This window comes from Aythya marila (genome assembly GCF_965140915.1).
Source record: "Aythya marila genome assembly, chromosome: Z".
In the NCBI taxonomy this organism is placed as follows: Eukaryota; Metazoa; Chordata; class Aves; order Anseriformes; family Anatidae; genus Aythya; species Aythya marila.
Window position 1 is genome coordinate 41,036,811 of NC_139080.1, and position 13,002 is coordinate 41,049,812.

The following is a 13,002-nucleotide window of genomic DNA, read 5'->3' on the forward strand; positions in this document are numbered from 1 at the left end:
TTTAAGTATTTATTTTTTCAGTTAATATTTCATGCAATTCCAAAACAGTGACTGTTTTAACAAGACAGTTATTTCCAAAATACTCTGCGTGAAGTTCTAATGCTTTTCAGCAAAAGATGGGCATAAACACAAGCAGTAGGGAAAACAGTCACATTTGACTAATAGTGGAACCACAACACATTACAGGTATGTAATACAACCGGAAAGCCATTCTTCCATTTTATTTAAATCTTATTTTCCAAGAGTTGCTTCCTCTGTGGACTACCTTCAGCTTGTAGTAATAAACAAAGGTAACCTTTACATCCAACAAGCTAGTTCAGCTCTAGCTCAACACGGAAATTATAAAAGGTCTCACCAGTAACCTAATACTTTCATAGCAGAAATGATTGTTTCAGTATTGAGGAATAGTATTACTGAAGAATACAAAAGAACTTCAATGATTGAATACATCATTCTATTCCTGAAGTTTAATTTAGCTTAATTAACTCCTATTTAATAGTCATTACAAACAGACTCATTTTTCTCTTAGAAAGTTGGAATACTGTCTTGAAAAAGACTTTTCTAAGCCCAGTTCACCTTCCTAACAACATCATATTAAAAGTCACAATGGAGAGAGAAGATATTCATAAAGAACAGCAGTGTTACTGAGCACAGAGGTTTTGGAAAGATATCCTTATCTATCCTTATAGAAAACATCTTGTAAACCTAACTATATGGAAAGGATACACTTCAGGAGAACCCAGCATTGCATGCTGAGTACACTGTCCACAGGAAGAGCTGGAAAGCCTGGAAGTGAGTGAATATGCAATATGATAGACATATAATCATCCCCATCATCATTCACAGAATTTTTGTCTCTAATTAAACGAAAAACACAGAATGTGTTCCCACGTAATAGAAACTCATTCCCACTAAAGCTGCAGAACTTCATTCCTTTCACATTTTTTTTTTTTTATAACTAGAGGCTTGGGCCAATAAAATTCAAAGGTAAATAGTGACAATGTAATTATATTTTAAACATCAATTTGAGTTTAATGTAATACACATATAGATAGATAGATAGGTAGATGGATAGATAGGTAGATAGATAGATAGGTAGATAGATTGCACTCACCACTACTACCTGAAGAAGATACTACATTCAGACTGCAAAGCCCATTCTCTCCAGTCACCAAGAAAAAAAATGTTGCAAATTATTTCCAGGCATAAATTGTTTTCCTATTTAAAGTACAAAATGCTATCTAGAGAAAGTCATTCTAGAATTACTTAATGTGATAAGTATACTAGAAGAATATTAACATTTGAAGACATATAAAATAGTGACTACTGAGTCAATTGAAAAGGTCACCTTTTCCAATTTGTTTTTCCAAAATGTTTTTGCACATTGGCAAAAACGCCAGCACAATTACAGCTGCTGAAGTTGGTTTTTATGTTTTGATTTTTAAGAGCACACATGCCTAATATGTACTTGAGTTTGAGAGGCCTCAAATTTACTTTTCCTAAAACAAAACTTTGGAAAAACTAGATGCTAAACATGGTATCAAATCCTATCATAGAATCATAGAATCATAGAATATCCTGAGTTGGAAGGGACCCTTAAGGATCATCAAGTCCAACTCTTGACACCGCACAGGTCTACCCAAAAGTTCAGACCATGTGACTAAGTGCACAGTCCAATCTCTTCTTAAATTCAGACAGGCTCGGTGCAGTGACCACTTCCCTGGGGAGCCTGTTCCAGTGTGCAACCACCCTCTCTGTGAAGAACCCCCTCCTGATGTCAAGCCTAAATTTCCCCTGCCTCAGCTTAACACCGTTCCCTGTTCCTTTTTCCTCTATTGGACAAAGTAAATAAATAAATAAATGATGTAGCTTTAACATACCTGAAATGTGAACATTGCTTTGCTAAACACAAACTGAAATGAAACTGCATAAATTATCTTTTTACCATTTAATAGTTTTTCACACTGTTTTCCGTAATACTTACTTCAAGTCTGTAAGTTTCCAGTGGAAAATGCTTGCCATCTGTGCCATGTTTTCAATCCATAAATCAGTGAAAAATTTTCAAACAGAAGTGATGAAGAAATTATTTCAAAATTTTGTAGGCTGTAACTTTCATTCTGGGTTAACTACACAACGGTGAAAATTTGGATACCCAATAAATTGTAATATCTTTCTATGATTCTAATCTAAATTAACTCAAATTTCACAGCTTTTTCATAACAGGCTGCTATATGTCATCACTTTCATTTTTCAACTATATCTTACAGTACTGTTAGCACTGACATTTCAGGCAGATTTACAGTGGAAGTGGAAGGCTTCAAAATACATAGTATGTCAGACAAAAAATTACTGTCCCAGTTTTAAAAAGAAAGATAAAGAGATCTACTCAACAGTCAAACATCAAGCAATGTACCTGAGAAGCAGAAAAGGGCAAGGGTAAAAAACAACACTCAGCTAGGCATACTGAAAAGTTTTCTTATTCATGCAACAAATACTGCAAATAAAGTTATGTCTGCAAAATTTTCACAATTTTCACCTGCATTTACACAGCATTTTATACATACAACAGAGTTGAGGCCAAGCACAGTAGTAAAGAAAGGATACACTAGGATACAAGACAGGCCGCATAACACAAAATTTAAAATAAACAACCTTAAGAAGCTGAGAATGGAAATTTCAATGATAAAAGTTATTGGTAAGATTTTTTTCTTTCTATCTGCAAAGCAAGGAAATCAAAATCTTTTTTTTTTTTTGTTTTTGTTTTTGTTTTTTTTCTTCACAGCCATTTGAACCACAGACTATATCAATTAGCTGACTAAAAATAGGAAAGTACTTGGGTGGAACAGATTTGTAGGTATTTGAGACTTACCAGTAATTTATTTAATCAGTTTTCCTATGAATTTTATTTTAATCAGATTTTAATTTTATAATCAGATTTTATTTACCTGAATCAAATTTTAACTTTATTTTTAGCAGATTGAAAATAGCAACCTTTACATTACATTCTATCAGCTAAAAATGAACCATTCCAAGCAGCCACCTAATACCATGTTTCAAGTACGCTTTTTCAGTGTTCATGTTTATAAACAATTGTGCTAACAGGATTCTTAAGTACTCATCAGCAAGTTGATTTTTTTAATTGATTAATTCCAGAACAGGCCTGTAAGTAACTCTTAGTACCCACTGAGGTGGTCTAGTACTTTGTAAGTTACAATAATTGGAAATATTTGGTAACTGACCCAAAACAATAACAAAAACGACAACAAAATCAGGATTTTCCACTAAAGTGATAGTGACCCAAAAAGGAACTTGACAAAGGCAGTTACCTGAAACAGCTCTAAAACAATCTAAAGTAGTGAAACAGATTAAAACCAACAACAAAAACACAGTAGCTAAATAAAAATAAAACAAATAGAAGCCAGAGAAAAGTAAGGCAGTCAAGGTAAACTTCCAACATTCTGGAAAAAACAACAGATTATCTTGCATTCAGAGAAGTTTTATCATCCTTCAGAAAAGAAAAGAAAAGAAAACAAAACAAAACAAACAACACAATGAGTTCTGATCCCGTTTTGAAGTTTGCAAATGAAGCTATAAGCTTAGATGACTATCCAAATTAAAGAGACTAAATGCTTAAACATTTGCAACACTAGGAAATTCAATATTAAGCACTTTAAAGATGCATTTTAAACAAGCAGTTAGTGAGCTAACAACTTGTATAATGCTACTCATAAAACAAACAAACAAACAAACAAACAGAAAACTTGCTTTCCTTGGCAGAGGAAATCATTGGACCTGGAAGTGATCTACAGAAAAAAAAAAAAAAAAAAACAACACACACACACAAAAAAAACCACCCTCTTAAAGAGTAAAAGGGAAAATATAACCAAAGTTTATATTTAATACTTCATTGCATAACCTAGAGCAAAACTATTCCCCAGGTCAATATTTTCATTTTTATGTTTATTCTTTCAAACTGGAATGCTCTTTATGAAGCATTTATTTGTTCAGTTTGATCATGTGATCGTGTGCTCTTAAAAATCAAAAGGGAATGAAATTATTAATGGCTTTGTACGATTCTCATACTCAAGTGGAAGCTAACTTAAACCAGCACTTCCTAAACATAAAATCAACGTCAAATACTTGGAGAGATTTTTCTCTTTGTGTAGTGAAAAAAAAAGTGACATGGTGATATGCAGCTGACTTTGTTAAATACTTTTTGACAGAAAACTGTGTTCAATAGTAGCAATAGATGAATAAAGATGTAGTATAGCCACCCTTACACCATGAAAATAAGGTAAAGAACAACAGTCCTTGCCTTCATTGGGTGCTTTCATTAGCACTAACTTAACTAGTTAACTTAACTAGCCAGCTAGATACATTTATAAATATTACATAGATCATTACAAAAAAAAAAAAAATGTTTAAAAAAAAAAAAAAAAAAAAAAGCAGATCATCAATCTATCAGACCTAGTTAAACTATATGGGTAAAAATGGGACTGTGATATCACAGGGTATCATAATGGAACAAATCTTCCATTCACTTGGGAAGGTTTTGTGCATTAATGGTGCTAAAAATATGGCAAAGTTGTACGCATCACAGTGAACATAATAAAATGAAAGCATGCACCATTGGGTTTGCTTTGTGCAGACAAAACTATTATTGCTTAGTTTACACAGCCATTGCTGCTCAGACAGTAATTCAACCAAGTGTCATGCTTCCTTTTGAGGTTGAAATTCCTTGGTACTGCTGCAATATATCACATGTTCATTTCCCTTCACTCAGCACCTAGTCCTTCACTCACCATGTCCCTATAAAAGAGAGAAGCTGTGGATTCTTGAGAATTTATTTTAAGCTAGCCACTGTATTTCAGTTTCAAAGCAGAGAGATATACTATTTTATTTACCTGTGTCTACTGTTACTAACACGAGGCAAACAAAGTAAATTATACTCAGAACAAATAACCAAATACTGTTAAAAAAAAAGGCATCAGAAGGCAATCCTACCAAAAAGCACTTAGCATTTTCATAAAAATTAGTTATTCATTTCATCATTTTTTCTTTTTCTTTCACAAGAGTATGATAACATTATACTACTTACTAAACTCCCTGTTAAATAAAACCATATAGGTTTAGAAAATTCTAATTTTCCCTTGCCTATTACTACTACATCCTTCAGAAACAAGACCAGGTGGGTCAAAGTGAGAAAAATTTTTAATTATTTTCCTCTCTGATAGCAGACACAGAAAAAAAAAAAAAATTGCATTTTCTCCTGTACTCTCTTTTGTTGCTTTCTTCAAGCAACATTAAGAATGAATATTAGATACCTCAGAAAATGATGGAGCACCAAAAATCCAAAATGATTAACAGTAAGACATTACTTTATGGAAAAATTGCAGGCATGCCACTTTACTCCTTTCAGTGTTCATTATTATTTTGGGACCATACAAGTAACAAACATTCTCAACAGATCATGTCTTCTCCTCATTCCTCATCTACCTCCTTCCAACATACTGGAAGGGTTTTGTAAACCAGGTGATTCAAAAATAAAGAAATAAATTGATTAATTAATTTAAGGGAAACAAAATCCCGGGATTCTTTTCCCCCTAAAAATACTATGCTTGTTTTATCTTAAAACAACAACCATTTCTATTTATCTAGTAACGGTTGTGCCTTTCAGCATTAAAATAAATAAATAAATAAATGTTTTGATAGTATTAGTATCAACTAGAAATGACAATTACATGCCTCCCAAATGAAGCATAGACTATACTAGAGTTGGAAAAAAACTGACATTCTCATTTAATACCCAGTGAAATTCAGCAATAGGTAAGAAGGAAGATGCATTTGTATATTGATAGAGTTGTTCTTAGATACCCTCACATGGTCACCAGACTTCATGCTTCACAATGCAAATCAGCCATACACAATCCTAACAGTCTGTAAATATTCTACAACTGCCCGTAATGACGAAGCATGAGAATTGAACTGAAATTGAATTTTTCAGTATTTGTACAGATTAGCTTCTGAAGAAATGGATTGTCTTGTTGATTCTCAGAAACTGTAGTACATGATCAGAATTTCAAGGCATAACAGGCACGGCATCAGTTTTCTCTAGAGAGTAAGTTGTGAGAATCCTATTAGCAAACCACTAAAATAAAATGAACAAGAATTAACTACATTCATGTAAAATCATAGTTCTTCAAACTGAGACAGCATCCTCCTATTACACCTTTATAACACAGACTAGTTTCACACTACTTTTTCTCATTATTAGTTTTCAAAAACTAGGAAATAAAAAGAACAAATTTACCAGGTATCTCTTCACCAAAGCTGTCACAGGTACCACAAATATGTCTGAAAAGGGCAAGCACAGACAACTTGGAGGAGGAGGGTTGCAGAGGAGCAAGCAATCATTATTAGGTATGCTCTCATGACACAGGGTACGTGTACTCCAGCATACTTATCCCAGGAAGGAAAAACAAGCGTCATTATTGTCAGTGAGGAGCTGAGACACAGCAGCAGTTTTTCTCATGCATATGTTTGCAATGAAATACTGAATTGCACAAAGATGCCTTGACTGCACCCTTCAACACCCGCATAGTGTCTGGTACAGTTGTTCCTGCTGATTTACTCAGATTCTGTCTCAACCCTTAAGGTTTTCACTGGCCTTTCATTCACCACAGACAGGCCTGGCTACCAACAGAAATAAAAACAATGCATAAAAAACATATTCCAAACAGAAGAGCAAAGAGTTTCTGGTAGTTGCAACCAGAGAGAGATATAGTAGAAAACTGATAAGCTAGCAGGCAAAGCCATTAGTTCATTGCAAAAAAATCCTATTCATTCCAGATGCTCAGTCTCGCTCCTTATATTATCCAAAGGAGAATTTGTTTAAATTAGAGTAATCTATGCAATCTAGTGACTTTTATTAACAAGAACATGGACAGATCTGCTAAGGACTTGGTAAAACGGCCTTTACCTCCAGTATACTGATATATATATATTTCCTCCCTGCATATCTTTCTGTCTCACACAAATTCAAATCAGTTTCATCATGGAGATGTTTCTTATTCCTACACTACCACTCAAAAACAATCATATTTTAACACACCTATGAGTGTCAGCCTGTCCAGTGCCAAGAAAAAAATTAACTGCATTGACATCTAGAATTTTCCTGTTCTCAGAAGGATAAAACTATGCTTCCCATAGAAATTTAATGACTTCTTTTAGGAAAACAAAAGGCCACAGGGTACTTCTTGCTACTGCAGTGAATGTCACAAAGTAATTAGAAACCAGTCAACACCTGTTCTCTCTGTACATGTCTCAGACACTTTGAGAAATGTAAAAATCAGTGCTGGTCCTTTACTACCTCTGAAGCTCCAAAATGAATGGTTCTGTCTTCCAGGTTACTGCTTTCGTCTGTTAACCCTTACGTTTTAAATGGGAAAATTCTTAAATGACTAGAGTTTCTCATGCACAATAGCAATGATAGATCCCACTAGAGCTTTCATTAAAGCCTGATTTTCTGTTCTCTCTCATTGCCAAAGTATGCCTTATATAAGACAAAAAAAAACTTATATATGCCAAAGAATGCCTTACATAAGACAAAACAAAACAAAACAAACAAACAAAAAACTAAAAAGTGGTTCACCCATGTGATAGGATCAACGTAAATCTTTCCAGTTGCTTAAAAGAACATGAAGGTCCACAATAGCACATCTCTCAAAGGTGGAGTGTTCTTCCAGTGAGATCTGGCATAGCATTGTCTGTTTTGAGGTTTTCCTACTTCCAGTCAGAAGTCAGTACTGCCAGTCTATTGTCTGTACACAAATTGTTAAAACTGCTGTGGATTACAGCTCCCAAAGCATCTCTCTCTGCTCAACGAGTACTGAAGTATCAAGGAGCAGTGACTCAGCCTGCCAAGTATGACCCTCTCCACACCCGGCCATTATAATGATGCACACTGGAAGAAAATCCTCTTGAGGCGGCCCCACTGAGCCTTCAGAAGGACCACCTGTGCTAATCTCCACTGGTTTTAAGTCATAATTATGCTTACGTACAGTCACAAGCAGCATTATCCTCCCCATGCTTAGAGGTTTTACACTGAAGTTTAATGCACAATCAAGTGTTTCTTTTATAAACCTTTATGTACTTTAACAATATTCCTGGTCAAGAATACAACACTTGTCCTCTCAGACATTAAAGCTGTTTTCTTAAAAGAGACATGCCTACTTCCTCCAGCACCGAATCCTCTTAATCAGTAGTGTTTAATGGGGTCTCTTTATTAACAGAAGTGCATCTATTACTGTCATGTAAGGGAGCATGAATTTTTCACACCCTGACCTGACACAGCCAGCAAAGCTTTGTCATATAACTGTGGTATTAAGGCTTATTTTAGAAACCTGAAATGTCACCCGTAACAGTGTCTGTTGTCCAAGAGTTCTCAGCACTATGGAACAACATGAGCTGCTTCCAAAGTCTGCTCTGTCACTCAGAATGCGAATCTTGGTGTATTTGACTGCGGAGAGGAGTGGGAGGAAGTCAGAAACAGGTATTCAAGGGTAATAGTGAAAACCAGTGTTTTACACAATACAAAATTAAAAATAAAAAATCCATTACCCAGTATATTTCTCAAGAGTAATCAAGATTTGAAAATGTCTTCCATCCCTCTTTATTAGCACACAACTGCCATGCATGTACATGGGCACAGAGAAGAAAAAAAAAATCACTTATTTGCTTCAGCTTGGAAAACAGATGACTGAGGAGGGATATAACATGTCTGTAAGACCGGAAGAGACATAGGGGAAGACTAAATAGGTAATGACAGACTTCTGCTTCTTTCGAAACTGCTAGGAGTTTTTAAATAAAAGGAAGAGGCCAAACAACAACAACAACAACAAATATATATATATTTTTAAAAAGAGTTCTTTCATGCAAAACACAGGTAGGCTGAACATGCCCTGCCACAAAGTGCTGTGGCTGGCTGAAAGATGCTAGGTAAATTCATGGAAAAACCATGGAGAGCTGCTAAAAACTCAGGAACTCCATGTGTCTCAGGAAGCTTCTGTGACTGAAATGGTTGGGAGCTAAGAGTACTGGCTACTGGAAGGAGAGGAGTTGTGTTTATGCCACACTCATATCATTACTTGAAGACCTGCTTTCAGAAGACAAAACATTGCTGGATGAACAATAATCCAGAATAACCCATTTTTTTCTCATTATGTAAAAGAAAAAAGGTACTAAAAAAATGTACTAGATGATACATATATATATATATTATTTTTATTGAATGGAACTACATGCTTTAAATTATACTTTCTAATGTATATTTAACATAACTGGGCGTGCAGGGCTACATCCATGTTCTAGAAAATACCTTAAATACTACCGTAAACAAATCAGCCTTGTCCCAATGTTACATGTTGCTAATGTCAGAAGGAAGTTTTAGTTTGTTTATTGCAACAGGTAGTTTCAAAAAAGGCTTGGTATTTCAAAAAAGGCCCCAGAGCCCTGAATACTGTCACAGAGGAGTGCTTTCAAAAAGCTTTGAAAGCACTTTGCTTCTTTGTTCTTTGAAAGCACCTTGCTTCTTCAGCATTTTAAAGCCTTTTTAAAGATTTCTTCTGCACAACTCCACCTAAGGTTTTCCTCAATGTCTTTGCATTACAGCATGCAAACAAGTCCTTTCTAAAAGTAGGAGAAGATAACTACAGTGCAACAAGAACAAGCAGATTGGCATGGGACAGTATTCAACCTTACTTCAGCTTTTTAAATTTACAACTTTGCATTTACAATTTTGAACTGGGACTCAAACATTATAATGGACAGATTTGCCCTCAAAACAAACCAGTAACTTCACTTGACATTGTGGCTAGCAGGCATGTAGGCATTCACTGTAATTTCTCTGTCAAAACTAAGCCCTAAATGAGATAAAAGCTTTCCTTTTTGAATCCATGAAAATTATTTTCATTGAAATACCTCAAGGGTTGGAAAAACCCAGGCTCCAGAATGAAGCCCCCTCACAGCTGTCCATCCATGGGCTCTCCCCACCATGAAGATACTCGAGGACATCACCCCCAGTTAAAAATGCCATCCCATCTCTGCTGTGAAGGTATACACGCACAATTCCTAGATGCAGCAGGAGTTTCATCATCAGGCTCCTCGTGATTTGCCTACTAGGTTCTGCCTTTCCATCACCTACCAGGTTTAGTCTTTCTATATACTTTCCCTTAACTTCAAAAATCACACTAAGAATCTGACATTTCTTGTTCAAAGACCTAAGAAATTATGGTTGGTTCCAAACCGCAAGTAAGTATTATCTGTATATTTTGCTTTACTTTCAAGTGGACAACCTGACCAATAAAACATGTTTTCAAATTGCTGTGTGCAACACGTAACATTCATAGCTGTACACTGCTGCATGTAGCTGGAGAAAGTGTGGTTTTCAATGATTTGAACAGCAAAAAAATACAAATAGAGTGCTGATGCAAATTTATGTTTGTTTGTTTGTTTGTTGGGGTATTTTTTGTTAGCCCGACGTTTTTCAAAAGTTCGTCGGGATAAAAGGCACTGCGCGAAACTCGGCACCTCGGCACCTGCAGGCAGGTGAGCTGACTCCTCCGCCGCAACGCCTGGACAGGCAGACCTCGTTCCGTATAAATACCCGCCGCAAAACCCAAAGTATCCACCCGCTTGCCCCAAGCGCCTCACTCAGAGCCTTGCACCTAGTCCAAGGCAGACGTGCAGCACCAGCAGCAGCACCACCAGCACCACCAGCAGCACCACCAGCACCACCAGCAGCACCAGCAGCACCAGCAGCAGCACCACCAGCACCACCAGCACCACCAGCACCAGCAGTACCAGCAGTACCAGCAGCTCCGTGCCCGGAGCCCGGCGCCCCCCGGCACTCACCCAGCAGCAGCAGCTTCAGCTCCCGGCGGGCGTCCCGCTTGTCCCGCCGCAGCTGCCGCTCGATCTCGGCGCTGATGCGCTGCGACTCCTTCTCCTCGGCCGACAGGCAGCACCCGGCCATGGCCTGCACCGGGGGCGTCCCCTCCCGGCCCGGCACGGCCCGGCCCGGCCCGGCCCGGCCTCGCCTCCCGCCGGCCGGCAGGTGGGGGCCGCCTCCTGCCCACGGGGCGGGGGGACGCGGGCAGGGGCGGCCCCGGGGGCTGGAGACCCGGGGCTGGGGACCGGGGGCTGGGGGCCGGGGTCGCGTGTCCTGTCCCAGCCCTGCCCCGGGCACGGGGCCTGCTCCCGGCCAGCGGGCGGCTTCGTCAGGGGTCGGCGCCCCGGGGGCTGAAGGCTTGGAGTTGGCGAGGAGCCGTGAGAGCGGTGCTGGCAGCCTTCAGCTGCCCAGAAGGGCGGCCTGAAGCTGCTCGCGGCTGTCACATCTGTTTTCGGGGGTCTTGCGGGTCGAAATGGGCTTGGGTTTGTTTGGCGGGTGTGGTGGTGGCTGCAGGGGGAAGGGGCTGGTGGGCGAGGAACAGTACTGCACAAGAGACGGACACTACGGTTCATAACTACATTGTGTATATATTAAAAAATAAAACGAGGGAAATACCAGTTTCTCCAATTTTTAGTCAACGTATTTCTTCAAAGTTTCCTTAGATTCCCATTCGATACTCTCTCGTCCTCCTGTCACTTCTCTTCTGTTTCACTCCAAGCACAACCCCTGCAAAGATACTTGAACTTTTGAACTTGCAGAGTTTTAAATGCATCTAGTAACAAGCAACAAGGCTTGTTATTAACTCAAAGTTTATGCAACAGCGATAGGTGAAACCACTAGGAAAAAAATGTAAAGATAAGCAAATATTTATTTAAATAAGCATAACTGGCTGATTTGTTGATTTCTTCACCATAGGCAGCCGTGCATATGCATATTATGAACGTAAAATACTTTTTAAAACAAAGCTTAGTATGTCTAGGTCCACTGAAGACACTTGTCTCCACCTTCACCAGTTAGATATGTGGGATCAAGCAATTATAAGGGAGTTGCTTCAGAATTTGAAAGTTATGTATTTTTAATGTCTTTTTATTGCTAGTAACTCCTTAGGGTACCCTCCTGACATAAGAGAGAATGTGGGCAGGTTTTGAGGGAGTCGAGATCCTCTGAGTCTGTTGATAGTGGAGTTTCATACAAATATGGCCATTCTCTGAATAATGTTATTCATTACTAATGCAGGTAAATATTTGCCTAGTCTAATAGTATTTGATGACCAGTACATGCAGTTTGAGATAAGTGTCAGAATTAAGGTTTTTCTGGTGAACTACAGAAAAGTGTACACAGCAGTACAATTCCCACTGCCCTACCTAACAACTTTGATAATTCAGATCATATCTCTGTTCCCACATTACGGTTGGCTCACCAAGGAAAAAGTTCAAAGTGTGTGTAATCTAAATTTAGCCCTAATCTATCTCTTACCCTTATTGCCATTTCTGAAACAAAAATAAGCTTCTACAGAAGAGCTTTCAGGATTGTACCAGGTGAGTTTTTCTACTTGGTTCCACTGAAGAACACTCAGCTCCCTTCTTAAGAAGCGTCAATAAAAATCCCTTTTTCAAAAAACAAGGTCCCAATTCCCTCATCAGCAGTTCTTTAACACCAACAAAAAAGCACAGCGATGCAACAGCCAAAGGAGGAGGGAAGAAAAAGGAAGCTACACAGATTCCTGTTGCTTATGGGTAGTAGGGTTTGGCTCCTAGCTGTTGTTTTTTTTTTTTCATGCCATATCACCATCAAGTTCTAGACAATTTCTCAGTGATAGTCGAATTCCTTGTGAATTATTTTAAGAGTCTGAAGAACTCTTTCCAACATATTATACTGTATTTCACTTACTTTGTCTAAGAACAGATTAGTATATTATAGGAAATCCTTTAGGCAATTTATTCCTAGAACTAGCATTTATGCAATATACTTAAGCTTTCTTCCAACCACCAGTGTCATTTTTTTTCAGCCAGCTTGTTGCTTTTTTGAATAAATTTGAACTGCTTACCCTTGGA

The 13,002-nt window shown here is 37.9% G+C and overlaps 1 protein-coding gene across 6 annotated transcripts in view; it reads right to left on the reverse strand.

Annotated features, from left to right (window-relative positions):
• The window catches only part of LOC309890062 (guanine nucleotide-binding protein subunit alpha-14), a 79,579-nt gene extending 68,135 nt beyond the window's left edge, over positions 1-11,444 (reverse strand). For 3 of the 6 annotated variants that reach the window (XM_082783487.1, XM_082783489.1, XM_082783490.1), the window contains exon 1: positions 10,912-11,444. In XM_082783487.1, the coding sequence (XP_082639613.1) occupies positions 10,912-11,032 (121 nt within the window). In that variant the 5' untranslated portion in view covers positions 11,033-11,444. Of the gene's footprint in view, positions 1-1,114; positions 1,163-1,984; positions 2,023-10,911 lie in introns of all 6 variants that reach the window. The other 3 variants (XM_082783485.1, XM_082783488.1, XM_082783486.1) reach the window with 2 other exon arrangements.
• Positions 11,445-13,002: the final 1,558 nt, after the last annotated feature.